Genomic DNA, 16,008 nt, shown 5'->3' with positions numbered 1-16,008 from the left:
GCGCTGAGCTGATTATCTCCCGAACGACAGCAAATTACACAAAAGTTATATGGTTACAATCGTATTTTATGCCAGAAAGAAGGTCCAGGTTGTAAAAAACAGTAGTTCCCCTTTTAACCTGTCTTCATCGGTGGGTTTTCCCCGGGTGCTCCGGTTTGCTCCCACAAATCTTGAAGACAGGTTAAAACAACAAAAAATAAATAAAAAATAAAAATCAGACCAATGAAAATGTATGTAGTTACTTGACCACTATTAGATTATAATAGAATGGACTTTATTGCCATTTGTAAAGGTACGAGTCAGTCTTTTTTTTTTTTTAACAAAAAGGTAAACATTTTAAATTGCAAAAAATGTTGCATCCATTAATATATCAGCGTGAATTAAAACAACTGTGTTAATAGATATGAAGTTAAATTCAAAGTTATGGGCAGTGCTGTGCATGAGCACGATCAGTGAGAGATTCTATTGAACAAGAATTGCTCGAAGCTGCTCATTCAAAAAAAAAAGTTAATAACGATAATTAATTACTCTGAATAACAACATTCTTAATTTCATTCCAACCAGGACATTTGTTACATTATACTGCTCTATCTACACCTTTCCACATACTGTATATTATATGTTGAATTTTGCCAACCGTTTTTGTTTTTGTTAAGAGAAAACACACTCATGGTTTGGATATTGATTTGGGTTTGATTCATACCACTTATTGTCTGAAAATATAAACACCATGAGTGATGTCGGTGCATTTATAGTAACAGCCTGACTAAACATGCTTTAAATGGATTTGGTAATGAACTAAAAAAAACAACAATTAATCCATAGCAGAATTTTTTACACGCACATTCCTGTTCGACTACACTACATGGTATGGCTTCAAAGTGACAACAACCAGACCAGTGACAGGGTTTCTATGTGAATGAAGCTCGAAAGCGGTTCATACATCACAAATCACATGATCAAACCACGCATCCGCACAGTGGTTAGATGAATCAATGAATGAACCACAGAAAATTAAATGAAGGTGATTTTATTTATATTCTTGGAAGTGATTATTCTCTTGCTGGCATCTGAGACAATAAAGGTTTTGACGAGCAGGGGGTTTGTGTGCACATGAAGCCTCAAGAAATGAACCTTTTGTTGAACCAACTGGATGGAAAGCTTCAAGTCTTCATGGAGCTTCATCTGGCCATCACTAGATACAGTTGGTGGGATGTATCTTGTCCAGTGTTACCACCACTACTCTCGTGTGTTCATTGTGTATGTTTAAAACACAGAAGTAACATCTGTTTGTTTCGTTCTTAATTCCGTAACACCATTCACTGTGAATCTAATCTAGAAAATGATCCACCCAACCTTATGGGTGAAGCCCAAGATCGAGTTGGGAAGATCTCCAGGATTTTGGCTGTGATCAGATTGTTGTGAGAATATCAGAGCAGGAAGAGAAACGCTGAATGTCTGGTCTGTAGATTAGAATCCATGCTGAGCAAATCCCTTGTCTCAAAGGGACTTTTAATATCCTGAAATTTAGCAATCCATCAATGGCACTAAGCACAGTCTATAGATGAGAGAAAAGTTCTCATGTGTCAACTCTGCCATCCTGCTTGAAATAAAAGAACAAATGCTTTATGTAAATTTTCTCTTGACCTATTTATTTATTAATTTTAATTCAGTGTTTTAGAGTGCTGCCTTTCCAGTTATTACAGGAATTTGCTGGAAGCCAGTTCACCCATTCAAAAGAAGGTTATGTAAAAACAGAAGAGTGAGATGACACTACATAGGTGCACTTGATTTTTCTGCAGTATAGAAAGACATTAAAATAAATTCACACAAATATTAAAATCTAAAAACAATCAATATTAAGGAAATATGGGGTAGAGAAACCTTCTCTATACCCATGTGTTCACAGAGGAAACATTCAAAGACTCACAGAGAAGTCAGAGAGTTTCTTTAGGATGTTACTACCAGCTGATCAAGCTCAGACAAATGCTATGCAATCATATTCTTCATTAGTTCCCCAGCTTGCAAGAAATATGAGATTTTTGTCTCTGGCATTTGTAAAGTTCCACATGTTTCCACCTGTAAGAGTCAGAGCGCAAGCACACCTCTTTAACTACTGGCAAAGGAGCAGCTCCAGCGTGACAACGTGCCTTACTGAAGGGCATACACTGGTTAATTAGTGTATGGAGGTATTGTTACACCTGGATTTACTCATGTGTTTATAATGGTTTGAAGGATTCAGAACCGTGAGTGTATCAGCCATATGTCCCCCTCTGATACAATTTAAGCTACAAATTGCCGTTCAGTTAGAACCAAAGATTTCAGTCCAATATTCCACCGCAACTTTGGAGAGACACCAAGACCAAGTGACATCAGGAGCTGTGTGATTGGACAGGCTTGGTGAATTTGCTCTGCAGAAACACCCTGGGAACACAAAGCCCCTCCTTCTTGTTGATAGTCTCTCTCAGGACGTAGTCGTTAGAAACAGACTGGAAGCCCGCCTGCTCAAATAGTGTGGCCAGGAACTCTGAAAGCAGTTGAAACGGGCAGAGTGAGACTTCAGAACGAAGGAGCAATGCAGAATGAAGTAGGTGTTTTCTGACATGTTACAAGGAAAAAAAGATTTGCGCTGATTCTTGTTATAGAACTTCAATATGGCCTTCCCATACTGTAGTGTTAGTTCAAACAGCAGTGTAACTCCTATTATTGAGTTGTTGAGTAACTGAAGTAAAGAATTTTAGAGGTTTTCAGTTTTTATACATCATTTATCATCAGTAATGATGATAAAATAAATCACACTATTGATAAAATACATTAGTCCATTAGTCTGTGATATAAATGTAATTTCCTCCATTTTTCCCCCATCCTCCATTTTGGTAGCTGTTAGCCCGAGTTCTGACGTGTTCATCAGTATAATCGGTGAACCAGGAAATTGTGCACTGACAAAAGTTCCGCAATGCTTGGAATGCAAACTGTGATTAGAGACAAGGGCCAATTAATGACCTCACTCGCCACCAAGTGGTCACGAGTGTGAATTGCAATCTGTCAAAATGACAGATGGCCTTCAGATTTTAAAGTTTTAAAAAGTTTGATTAAGGTGACAAATTCAAATATTTCCATTTGTGTTGTTTGTTCTTCACACTGGGCACTCTCATGTTGCATGAAAATGAATGAACTGCGACGGCAAACCTGTTCTCTCTCTCTTATTCTCTTTTAACCGCTATAGATTTGACATTGTTCCTTTGGCCAAATACGTACCTTATACCTCCATGTGTGTAAAGAATGCTCATTTGAGACATCAAACGTAAACAGTTAGTGTGAAAGCAGCCAATTAAAAGGCAAATTTAAGCCACTCCATTGGATTCATAATTGTAAATCTGTGCCTCACCAGCCACAAACCTCACCACATGTCACTGACTACTAGATACAATCTTGAGGCTTGTTTGTGAAACTGACCAAGAAGTATTAAAATTAAACCATTAAAAAATACATTAAAGAGACTGGATAACAGTCAATATATACTAATAATTTACTATCTGACCAGTTGTATGAAGTGCCTGTCGATCTGCCTGCAACATCAATCAATCAAACATAAAAAGATTTTTATTTTCAGTCTTAAAGTAATTTACTGACCTTTAGAGAAAAAGTAGGACCTGGTTCCATCTTGGCGGACATAGAAGTTTTCCCCCAGCTTGCTGCCGGATTTAAATCGGAGCATGGCGTGGTCGTAAAGGCCGTAGTCCCTGAACAGGACGATGCCTCCAGGTTTCAGCACCTTAAAGTCACATCACGTTACTTTAATAGATCTGTATTAGGGACCACCAAATAATTGTTTGTAGGGTTAATCACTCTTTTTATGCACACAAGATGTGTGTATACTTGACACACATGTAAATGGATTGTTTAGTTTTTGTAGGCAACAACGCCCAGGCCTGTCAGGACAGTGACACCTTCCAAGATGCTGTTGATTTAGAAACACACTGTTTTTGCTCTCACCCTGCTGATGTTCTCCAAAGCCACCTTCATCTTGTCTGGATGGATGGCCGACAGGACGAAGATGAGAGTGACGACATCCACGCTGCCCTCTGGCACGTTTTCCGTCAGATCATCTTTAGTTAAATCACACTGGAAGGCACAGCAGCGCTCAGGGCAGTACAAAGGATTTTGCTGTCAATGGGAAAAGGATAAAGTCGTTTTTTAAAAAAAATATAATTTAAAGTGCTTTTCGCCTTTATTCACATAGGAATATCATTTCAATGCCAGTGCCAAAAATGCCATTTTTTTCTTTTGTCATAAGCTGTCCTGTAAACTTTCTACTGCAATGAATAACTGGGCAGGTGACACCTATGACCCCAGTAAATACTCAAAGTTATAGATTCTTAACCATATTCTTAATTCTTCAACTATTATTATTGACCTAATAGTCTAGGAGGCAATTGGTAGTTGCTTGAAAGTCTGTGAAACCTTTCACAGGTCGGTTAGTTTTCAAGTGTAGTGGTGTGGAAGCTGTGTATTACTGTAAAGCCAGTTCTTACTAGAAATGAGCCTGGAGTGGTATGGTTCAACTACAAAAGTAATTCACAGGCCCATTAAGGGATAGGCATCTTACTTTGACAAATTCAACAGCTCGTGGTGAGAAGTCGCAGGCATAAACAAAGATGCTAAGGTCTTCCTCCAGCAGAGGAAAGATGCAGTTTCCTACACCACATCCAGCCTCCAGCAGCACCAGCTTCTGAGTCTCAAACTGCAAATCAGACAAAGACAGAACTAAGACATGGCCAGAACTATCACTTCATCTTGTTATTCATGTTTATCAACTTAGCGTTAAGCTTATTACAGCAACTTTGACTATTCACATGGAAACTTCTATAATATGTTATGGGAAATTTATACTGAAAACAGTGTTTTAAAAGAGCAAGTTGTGTATGATCTGGACCCAAAATATATTTTGGATTTATTTGACACACAACTACATGTATGATACTAGTACAACGCAACGTACTAAGAGAATACAAGTACTGTTACTGAGACAAAATCCAGGGTAAACTATAAAATTTCCTCCTTGTGCACATTTTGGAAATAATCCCCTAGCCAGTTTCTCACCTCTCGACATGACTTGAGCTCTTCAAATTCTCGTGTGGTCCAGTGTCTGTCCTTGAAGAAATTCGTCGTGTTTCTTTTGTAAAACAAGTCCCAGTTTTTCAGAGCGTCTTTCTCCAACTTCATCTGTTTAAACTCGGACACCAGAGCCCGTTCACCGCTGAGTCTGTCCAGCTCGTCCTGGTTTAAAACTCTGGCGGCGGCGGCGGTCTTCGTTTGTCCTGGGACACACGACGATATTTCGTCTTTTGAGTCCACTTGTTCGAAATGTGCAATAGTCACATCACCATTAAAGACTTCATCTTTCGACAGTGCCATGCTGCTTTTAAAAGGCCCCGGCGATCTCCGTTTCTAGCAGTTAATTATTAGTATTTTTTTAAAAAGAAAAAAAGTCCCCGCAATTCAATTTACTTAGACGAAAAATAGTATTTAAACAACAGAAAGTCTAAAAAGACGTGCGTCTCACTGAGTTGTACCAGAGTTGTACACACTTTACCGCCATCTTGTCCCTTAATTAATTTCTTCCGTGTAACGTTAACAATTTGATTCCAACTTCACAACTTCACGTCGCTTTAATTACAGAATAAACATACAACACCGGGTGCCATTTGAAAATGATTTAAGTTGTTAATATGTAATATGCTTATATGAAAAACGAAGAGTTCCTAACGGCCTTCTTTTCGGTAGTATTTGACCGACGGACCAAAAGCGGAAGAGGTGGGGCCGAATGACGTAAGCGATGTTTTGCTAAAGATTAGCAACAACAAGCTAACTTTGTCTTACAGTTGGCTTCTAACTCAGATCGCATCTTTGTATTATTTTTACATACATGTGAATTTTAACCAATTTTAAACATATAGAACCATGAACGGGAGTACGAATCCGCTGCTGGACAAAGAGGAACATGTTTTGAAGCTCGGAGAAAGCTTTGAGAAGAGGCCAAAATCTTCCTTTCACACTATCAGATGTGAGTGTAAAAGACCCCGATGCGTGTTAATTAAACTTTGCCAGCACACGAAGCACGGTGTTAAATTTAACTGTTGTGTGGGAGTAGTTAGCTCACATGGACGAGAAGGCTGTGGTATCATATAACCTAGCCAATACTGCATAAATACATCAAGAAATTTGATAGAAAAACATTGTTACATCTGTTTCTGTTATGAGAATATATTGCCGCTTAAATCATTTATTAAATTAATTTTATCGTTATTAATAATATAGGGTACTTCTTATTGCATGGCATGGGAATTTTAATAATTATTGCTTATTAGAAAGCTATTTCCTGAAAGTCATTTCAACCTGAGTCTTAGGGGTTATCTTATGTTTTTACTTTTAGGAAATCTAATCAGAAGTGTGATATAAATTTGTAAATCCAAAGCTCAACATATAGTATTGTACACTGCAACATAATTACAGTCCAATACAATCCAAACTAACTGTGTAATATGTAGTAATAAGCTGGTATCAGCATACACAAAAAGATAGATAGATAGACACAGAAACACATCAACTGACTGACTAGAAGTTCAACCTGCTACAGGCGTTGATGGACACCTCCATCATCCAATCCACTCCCCTCTGGCAGGAGGCTGTGGTCCATCAGTACCAAAAACTCATGCCACAGGAAAAGTTTCTGCCCATCTTCATCTTTTATTTTTACTCCTTGCTTATTAATGCAAACCTTTTTCACGCACAATCTGTACAGTTCCTCCTCTGTATATATATTTTGTATATTTTTTGTATTGTTCAATTTTATTGTACCAGCCATCACAACATATTCCTTGTGTGTGCAAACATACGTGGCAATAAAAAGGATTCTGACTCTGACTCTGAGTTTCCTCATGTCCTCCCTTTACAGATGACTTCAAACCAGCCTCTATCGACACGAGCTGTGAGGGAGAGTTACAAGTTGGGAAAGGAGATGAAGTTACCATAACACTACCTCATATTCCAGTAAGACTGCCTGTTAATCCTTCACACTTAAACTTCCCTCCTCTGATATTATCTGGTAGTGCTCTTTAAAAAAACAAGAGTTGAACTTGCAGGTTAGTTGAGGTGTTAAGTGTTTTTTCTTTCTGTAAGGTCTTTTAAAGTAAACCGAGATGCACATTTAGATTATTCTTGGTCTTCCAGGGCTCCACTCCTCCAATGACCGTATTCAAAGGAAACAAGCGGCCATACCAGAAAGACTGTGTGCTCATCATTAATCACGACACCGGGGAATTCGTCCTGGAGAAGCTGAGCAGCAGCATCCAGGTCAAGAAAACCCGGTGAGAGGACAATGTCTGATTTGGGAGATAGAGAGAAAAGTTAGCAGGCTGGGCTGTGAGCTGCTGTAAAGATAAATGTGTTTGAAACCATTTCGATCAAGGAGATTTCCCAGTGAAATGGTAGATGGTCGGATGTATCTAATAACTGAGTTGTATGTTGCGTGTGTGGGTTTTACAGGGCGGAGGGCAGCAGTAAGATCCAGGCCAGGATGGAGCAGCAGTCGGTACGGTCCAGTCAGCCAAGCTCTCAGTTCCGGGCCCCGACCAAACCCGGGGCTGGGATCAAAACCTCCCCTTCCCCATCAAAAGATAACCCCTCCCCAGAGCCTCAACTTGATGACATCAAGAGAGGTGAGGAGATGCAGACACAGTCATAGCTCGTTCTAGAATACACTTTAGAGCAATAACCATAACAGGTGAAACATATTTTTTGCTAACTTTCACTTTAATCTGCCATATTTACCATTTATAAGCATCATATAACCATTTATGTATTTTTAAAACGCTATAAATCAAGTAAGCAGATATGACAATATTTTAACTGTACGGTATGTCAGTAATAATAACTTCTGCGAGTTTGTATTGTCATTCATTATGTTTAAACATCAGCTGCTTTATAAAGTATTGTTATTATTACATTATGTTGTGTAAATTATGTAGTGATTATGTATTAGTGGGTGGAAGGAAAGGATGGAGTGTTTTATTGTCCCTGCTTTTCACAGAGCTGCGAGCAGAGGTGGAGGTGATAGAGCAGATGAGCAGCAGCGGCAGCAGCAGCTCCTCTGACTCAGCCAGCGCCTCGGGGAGCGGTGATGACAGCAGCAGCAGCGACGGCGAGCATGACGCCCCCCGACCGCTCAGCCAGACCTCCCCCAGCCGCCACCCCATGGCCAACGAAGGAGGTGACCGGCAGCAGGGCAGCAACCAGCTCATGAACACTCTCCGTGAGTACTCTTTGATAGCTCATGTTATGGCTGAAGCAGGGACAATTAAAAGCTCATGCAGTATAATTTTATGCTATATAAATAACAATATGTAAGCGCCTTGGTACCTGAGCGACAACGTCATAAGTAAAGCCTATAAATAACAGAAATAATGCTCTGAACTGTTTCTTCTTCTGGTCCTCCCAGGAAACGACCTTCAGCTCAGTGAATCGGGCAGCGACAGCGATGACGACTGAACTCCATTGGTCAGTCTCTCTCTCTCTCCACACTCCTCCTTTTCCCAGTTCACCTGTTCCTTTGCTGTGATAGCTGACTCCAGCTGTATATCATGGTTTGACTGTATTTTCTATTTTATTTTAGTATGTCCTTAAAGCTGGGCCAGCCTGGAACTTTAAGAGTGTATTTTTATTAGATGTATATTTTGTTTTTGTATAGCAAAACTTTAGAAAACTTTACTTGAGAGGTTTGGAAGACTATATTTTAGAGTACACATACTTATTTTCTGTACTTAGAGCAGCTACTTTTATCTATTTCTTTCACATGCTTTTGTTGGGTTTTGTCTTTATGGTAAGACAAGCAAATACAGTCCTGATATGTCACCCCTTATTATCTCCTCTTTATCAGAGAAAGCTATAGAAGTTATCTCTGCATTGTTGTTACGTTGTTATCAGTTTACTAAGAATACAAAAACATGCAGAATTGCACAGATACTCAGCGAATGAGCAACAAATCAACAAAAACACAGGCACAAATGAGAGTGACACAATATTAGGTGTTAGGCAGGTGGCTTGAAAGTTGTTGCTGATCGGTAATGACATCTCAGCATTGTTTATAGGGTTATTGTGGTTTTTCTCACATGGTCAAGAGAAAACAAACAAAAAAACAAAACTGTAGAATCAGTTACATCATCATAGCAGTGTTTCAGAGATTACCTAATGGTACTAAATCCTCCACAGTTTAGTAGTGAGACGATAGTCTAGATCAAATGCGGCACTGGAATTTAGCAATTTCAGAAATTCACTAAAAAAAAGACACATGAAAACCAAAACATGCAGGATTAAGCCTGGAGAAGGGAACAGCCATTCTTTTGTTTCAAGCTGTGTTGTTTCAGCCATGTGTTGTTTTATCAAACAGAGAACTTTTTATTTTTGATCGAGTATTTTCATATAAAAGTTATACCATAGTACCATTCCATGCCTTAGAGCATTTCAGTTTGGAAATGAAGGTGAATGTGTCATTCTGAAAATGCCAAAGAGTTGAACTGCCCCTCTTCATGTGCAGGAATGTTCACAGTGTACCAGTGTGTAATTGTATTTATTTTACCTTGATCTCAGGCTGTTTGTGTCGTGGTGGTGTCACTTCCCTTTATCTGCCCGATGCACAGGTGTTAGTAGCTTGATAAGTGGTTATCGCAGGTGTGTTTTTGAAACTTCAGGACATACCCATGCTTGCCAGTTAATTAGGTACACTAGGGGAAATGAATGCATTCTAATTTAAGCACGGTCATGGCCTAAATGTCAGCTTCATGACTGCTGTAATATTCAGTTTAAGCTAAAACAAAGTAAGAAAGGTGATAATTTAACTGTATGATCATTGTGGAGGACGTAGGTCTTGGTGCTGTTAACCTGTATTAAATTAAACACAAAAGTTTTTCTGTTATTTAAGCTAGGACACTAACAATACTATTAAATAGTACTACAATCCAATTCTCTCAAAAGTTGAATCAACAGCTCTCTGTTATTTGAAGCAAATTCTGAATATAATAATAACCCTCATGAAGCCCAGATTTAGTGCAGGACTGTTTTATTAGAATACATGTGTTTTTACTAGTGTACCTAATGAAGTGAAAAGTGAGTGTAAATTCATCGTCACACTGCTAATATTATCTGTCATTAAATAGGATGTATAGCTATTTTGTGTCATTGCTGTGTCCCAAAAAAAGCATCTTAAGATGAAGTTAGCGTTGACTCTCAGAACAGAGCAGACTGATGATTGTAAGTCATGAGGCAGTCACTGACAAACTGCTAATTGTCAGATTACTAAAGTATTTCTTCCATTATGTGGGGAATTATCCATCTGCAGGGTGTTAATCATTAGTGGGGAACTGCTGAATGTGTGACGCAGGCAGACGCAACTGTCTAATTTTCAGCTCCGATGTTTTGCCTGAAAACTGTAAACCTCTCGTAACACAATGTTGTGGTCCTCTGGACTCTGACGTATTTGGTGCTTTGGTTCTCGTGTTTTTACATTACATTACATACAGCTATGTGAAATATGTTTGTAGGAATTTGAAGTGTATTAAAGGTGTGCATGTGTATTTAAAACAGTTTGAACCCTTTATTGGATTTGTGTGATTCTTTTTCTTAGTGCAGATGAATCTGATATCTTTTTTTCAGCGGCACACATCTAAGAAAGCCATCTCCATTACGAACCTCACCACATTATTGTTGTCTCATGTCGCTTCTGGGATTCGAACCAGCAACCCTGGGGTCAACCTTTCTCCAGCACTTCAAGGAGTAAAGACGGCAGTCAAAAATGAACTTCGAGAAAAGATTATATTGCTGGTCTTAAATAATTATCATCAAGTGAAACATATGCTTACAGGAACACCTTCAGTTTGATACGAACCACAACAACCTGTACACTGAGCATAATACAATACAGTACTTTTTCCCTGCGATGGTGCAACAACTGAGTCACATTTGGGCATTTCTCTTCAAACATTTAACACAAAAGTACACAACAAATACATAAATAGCTTTTGTTTCCCTTTAAATCATTTATAACGCAATTATATTCATGATTCTGGCTCTTGCTACAACATGTCAATTGACCCGATATATAAATTAACAACATCAACAACAAATAATAATTATAATAATAATTATAATAATTAGAACAATAATAATATAAAAGCTGTCTGTCTTTCATATAAATCTGGCTAGCTTACAGTATGAAATGATGGAACAGAGATCCCAAGGGCACTTTGATATGATGCATGCGTGGAGAGTTTCTCCACTTTGAATCTCACTGTTCCAAATGCAGATGCCCAGTTTCCCCCTTAAGTTTGCAAGAGAAATTCGGGGTGCCATGTTGGCTCTAACCAGAGTCCTTTGGCCCAGACAGTTTCCTGAGGGTCCGTGGCAACCTGTCGAATGTTCCTCAGCTGTGTGAGATGTAAACTCTCCAAATGAGGCTCCTGAGTTTTCTATTGGGATTTCATTTCTTCTTCAACGAAATTAGCTCCCCTTGTGGTGGTGACTGATATAGTAACAGCACGCAGTGTTGGAAGAGGCACAAGGAAGTCAGAGGCTGAAAGTGGCAAACACGATCTGCCTCCCATCTACTACGTTTCCCTTCAGTTCATTACCACAGTCTCTATCTCTGACGTCGCTGCAACACACTTCCTCGCAAATTTACGGGCCCTGAGTACCTTGTTGCATCTAATCTGTCCACTTGAGACCCTTTAGTGTCCTCCCAAACTCTTCTTGGCTGTTTTGCCCCCCTAATTTGGATGCTACAGCTGACCCTTCCTAACCTAGCCCCCCTCCCACCAGGGTCACAAGGGTCACCGTCCGGGGCAGGTTGTGGGTTTGATGCAGCGTCCCTGGAACAGCACCAGGTTGGCCGGGCAGTGGCAGCCGGCCACACAGGGCTTCTGGCACGGCCCGATCTCATTCCAGTTGTCGCAGGTTTTAGTGCAGCCAGGGCCGCAGGTGTCGTACACAGCGTCATGTTTACACTGGGTGGCTGATGGAGGGAAGCGGAAGTAGAAAGGGAAAGAAGTTTAGGATATATTTTTTTTCTGGAATTGACTTTTATTTGACTAAGAGGAGACTCATAGCTACATACAGTATTAGAAGATGTTTTTTTATTAATGCATCCTGGAACTTTGGCAGTTTGGACAGGTTCATTTTCAGTGAACTAAATACCTAGCTAAAAATATTATAAAACAAGAGCAAGAGCTGTTACATTATACAGATATTGGCTGTTTCCATTTAGCTTTCCCTCACTGATATAAAATAATAGAACCACCAGTCAGTATAAGGAACCAGTGTTTATGGTATAAGATCAATTATTCTAGATTTACCCAGACCTTGTTCCCCTTTAATGTAATCAGAAGCTGGTTTTAGGGGATAGTTTGACAAAGATATCACTTTTTCAGTTAAAGACAATCATTCAAAGTGGTAGTCATGTTGTTACTAACCCATACAAACGGTGTCAGGCTTCCAAAGGACGGGCATGCCCTCCCTCTCGCAGGCTCTGCTGTAGGCGATGAAGGACTCGCAGTAGCAGTTTTTATGGACCGGACACTCACACATGTCCGTCACACACGACCTACAGAGGGCAGCATAGTTTATATTAACAGGCTGATTTGTTTAAGGGGGTACAGTGTTGATTTGGGGTCAATAAACAATGCAAAGCAAAAAAATATCCAGTTATTAAAACTGTGAATATTTAAAAGAAAAGGAAAGAAGGAAAGAGATGCCCTTAAAAAAAAAAAAAAAAAAATATCTGTACTTTTACTCTGCCTTGTCCTCACCTGTAAAAAGGGCCAAAGTCCACCACACGGTGGCACCTCTGAAACTCCCATGACTTTATCTTCTGGCACTCCCGGTGCGCCCGGAACTTGACTTTGACACTGCCAGGGCACAGAAAGGAGGTAGGCCTGCGAGGCGGATGCTGCTGGTTGCAGACCTCGTTTCCGTCCACTCGCCACGACTCTGCAAACTCGTCCACGTCGAACTTGAACTGGCCGTCACCGCCCATGGTGTCGTCACGCTTGTGACCGTTGTAGTTGCCGCAAAGGCCACAGAGGCGTCCACGCAGGTGGGGAGCGGCTACGACCTCCACAAAGCTGTCACCATCCCATGTGATTTCCAGACCTATAGGTGGATCACAATTAAGCTAAATGCTTTCATTCTTGACTGTTTTGATCATACATACATACATGCTCAGTTTTCATGAAAGTAAAAAAAGCTTGGCCAGAAAGTAAAAATTTTGGCCAAATTTTTGATGTAATGGTTCATTTTTAGCATCCACTGTGGTTTGATACAGTGTACATAAACTACAATAATAAATAATAAAATTCAAATGAATACATTTAACCCTCTTCAATATGACATTATTGTTTGCAGACAAATGTTGCAGGTAGCCATTATGCATTCAAGTATTCAGCTATAGGCCTATTGTGCTAATTAATCGAATATTATGAAACAGATGCTACATCAGCAGCTACATCAGTTGCGTACTTATTAAATACCCACTTATATTTGTATACTTATTATATTTTTAAGTTTACGAGACCTAAGATATTAAGTGTTACCAAAATGTCCAGCTTTATATGAGACTAAAGAGAGAAGTGGATATTTGTAACTTTAAAGGCAGGGGAGCCGACCTGCGATGGTGGTGAGTTTGAGCAAGTATCCGTCCAGGTCGATGTGCACTCCAGGGCCGTGGTAGGGCAGGGCGATTCGGGTACCGTTCCTCCGGACCGTCAGGTGCTGGTGCAGGCTGAGGATCAAACCGCCCAGCCTCACCTCAACAGACTGAGTCCAGGAGAAGGAGCGCGTCCGCCGAGCATCATTCTTCACCAGCACCTGGAGTTAGAGTATATTTAATCCCATTACGGCTTCTACTGTGATTATTTACACATAGACAGAGCACTACAAATATTTAGTTTCATGCAAAGTCAGACTGAAACATCTTAATGACTTGGACGGTGTTTAGAGAGGGATTGCATCCATGTGTGCATATTTTTTGTTAATCAGTGTGTCATACAGCTATTCAAATAATAAATAAACACATGTTTACATTCTTAGTTCAAATGTGATTAAGAGTATTATCTAACTCTGAGTACCCAGTTTCCCTAAATCTCTTTTGAAGGCTCTCCATCCTACCGTAAAGCTGGAGTCTGGGCTGTTGATGTTGACGCTGTTGCCCGGCCCTCCAGAGGGGACTCCACCACAATCACGAGTCAGCACATATTGACAAGTTCCCTGAAAGTTAAAGGTCCTGCCATCGAAGGTGTTGTAGTGAGGGTCGCCAAAGACTGTGCATACACCTGGCTCTGGAAAGGGGCACAAGCAAAAACAAAGATGGAGTAAATGTTGAAATATAATGAAAGATACTTGAAAAGCAAAAGCCATTTTAATTTATAGCACCTAAAATACCAGCAGCGGAACAGCAAGAGGCCTCTGTCCTTGAGCCAGGATCGCAACAGACATCCCAAAGTGCAGCGTTTTAAAAAGAGTGCATGTTGAAACCTGACAGCCGGCAGCAAAAATCTAATTTATGATAAACGCTAAAATATGTGGCAATAATCTGGCTCGCTCAGAAGTGGAAGCATGATCTGTGGTGTGGTAAAGTGACTGCCTTACCAACTAAAGCCAAGCTCCACATTATGTACAAGTGAGGTTTTTGGAGTATTGGCAGTCCTGAAATAGAACATTTACAGTGATCCGGGGGGATTTTTCGCTGCATGTTGAAGCCAAAAGCCAAAGAAAAATGACCCGAGGGCAAACCACAGTCTGGAATGAGGTTCATGAGGAATACTCAACTGAAGTTACAGAAGCTGGATTTGTTTTGATTGCTTTTAAGGTGGACTACGCACACTGGAGGTTTTGGCTTCTAATTATCTTTCCATATATACTGTAACTTACTGCAAATCAATAATTCAGAATTGAGCTGCATTAGCACAAAACGAAGCTATAAGCAAACTTGCATAAATATACTGAAGATATTTAAAGACTTCTGAAACCTCTAATTATAGGCTCTTCTTTGATTATATAGAGATGAGAAGACACTGGAGTGGGAATGCTGCAGTTCACCGTGTGGAGAGAATTAAAGAAGATGTATGGGGGGGCGGCTGGAGATGGACTTACTCACTTTCAGTGCAAACTGGACAGCAGCCGGTTCTGTTCAGGATCTTGTTCTGCAAGAGGTGAGTCAAAAAACACACACTGTTAGCCTATTCTCCAAAGGATTAGATAGATTAAGACAAGATGGATGGATGCTTGAATACTGTCATGAAAGAGAATAGAAAAGTTGAAAAATTACAATTCTGAAATGTTAAACATTCAGTGCAAAACACTCTCAGCGGACGAAGGTGTGTACAAGAATACACATATCACACATATATTGTAAAAAAATTGCTTGATATGTGTCTTTGATCATAAAAACAGCAGTAACCGATGAAATAAAGAGAAAGTGAGGCCAGAGACAGAGTGAGAAAAAAGTAAAGACAACACATAATGTGAATTTTTGATGCACATAGATAAATCAGGGTAGTTTAAAGCTTAAATATTCCAGGCACTATAACAGTTAATATGCATTTGCTCTTAATTGCTAATTTAGTTGTGGTGCTAGCATGTAACATGAAATAAAAACAAAGTTTTCCAGATCTCTTCCCAGCAGCAAATACGCACGACTAGCAATTTAAAAATCTTATTTCCAACATCTTCTGCTGAGCAGGGTTCAAACCCACATGTTTTTTTCCACAATTTGTTGGAGGAAAAAAAAAAACTGTTCTGTTTTCCTTCTGTCATTCAGAAGACAAGTTCCCAGTCAAATCAGGACGGCCTCTGAGACACCGATACTCCAACTTCAACCGCTGAACTTTGTCTGTGTAATAGGACCCTCTGCATGTGGGTGTGCGTGCGTGCGCGTGTGTGTGTGTGTACAGTATGTTTCAA

General features: G+C 39.8%; 3 protein-coding genes across 3 annotated transcripts in view; 1 reads left to right on the top strand and 2 right to left on the bottom strand.

The window, feature by feature from the left end:
- Positions 1-431: 431 nt before the first annotated feature.
- Positions 432-5,420, bottom strand: mettl6 (methyltransferase 6, methylcytidine). Its single transcript, XM_084557595.1, has 5 exons — positions 5,104-5,420; positions 4,610-4,744; positions 3,997-4,167; positions 3,634-3,775; positions 432-2,527 (listed from the first exon to the last, which is right to left on the bottom strand). Exons 1-5 carry the CDS (start codon positions 5,416-5,418, stop codon positions 2,373-2,375), a joined length of 918 nt encoding a protein of 305 aa, XP_084413721.1. The 5' UTR covers positions 5,419-5,420; the 3' UTR covers positions 432-2,372.
- A 290-nt stretch (positions 5,421-5,710) lies between these two features.
- On the top strand, positions 5,711-8,956 carry eaf1 (ELL associated factor 1). The gene is made up of 7 exons (XM_084557596.1): positions 5,711-5,832; positions 5,961-6,067; positions 6,959-7,053; positions 7,234-7,370; positions 7,549-7,721; positions 8,093-8,314; positions 8,501-8,956. The coding sequence occupies exons 1-7, from the start codon at positions 5,828-5,830 to the stop codon at positions 8,548-8,550; spliced, it is 789 nt and encodes a 262-aa protein (XP_084413722.1). The 5' UTR covers positions 5,711-5,827; the 3' UTR covers positions 8,551-8,956.
- Positions 8,957-9,102: 146 nt separating this feature from the next.
- Positions 9,103-16,008, bottom strand: part of bmper (BMP binding endothelial regulator) — a 30,686-nt gene continuing 23,780 nt past the window's right edge. Inside the window, exons 11-16 of the mRNA XM_084557594.1 lie at positions 15,203-15,248; positions 14,215-14,384; positions 13,713-13,914; positions 12,858-13,200; positions 12,522-12,652; positions 9,103-12,064 (exon numbers count right to left, since the gene is read on the bottom strand). Coding sequence (XP_084413720.1) covers positions 11,883-12,064; positions 12,522-12,652; positions 12,858-13,200; positions 13,713-13,914; positions 14,215-14,384; positions 15,203-15,248 — 1,074 coding nt within the window. The 3' untranslated portion in view covers positions 9,103-11,882. The remainder of the gene's footprint in view (positions 12,065-12,521; positions 12,653-12,857; positions 13,201-13,712; positions 13,915-14,214; positions 14,385-15,202; positions 15,249-16,008) is intronic.

The sequence above is a fragment of the Chelon labrosus genome, assembly GCF_963514085.1.
Source record: "Chelon labrosus genome assembly, chromosome: 12".
Taxonomy (NCBI): Eukaryota; Metazoa; Chordata; class Actinopteri; order Mugiliformes; family Mugilidae; genus Chelon; species Chelon labrosus.
The sequence above is the reverse complement of the archived record's forward strand: the minus strand, read 5'-3'. Positions and strand labels throughout refer to the sequence as shown.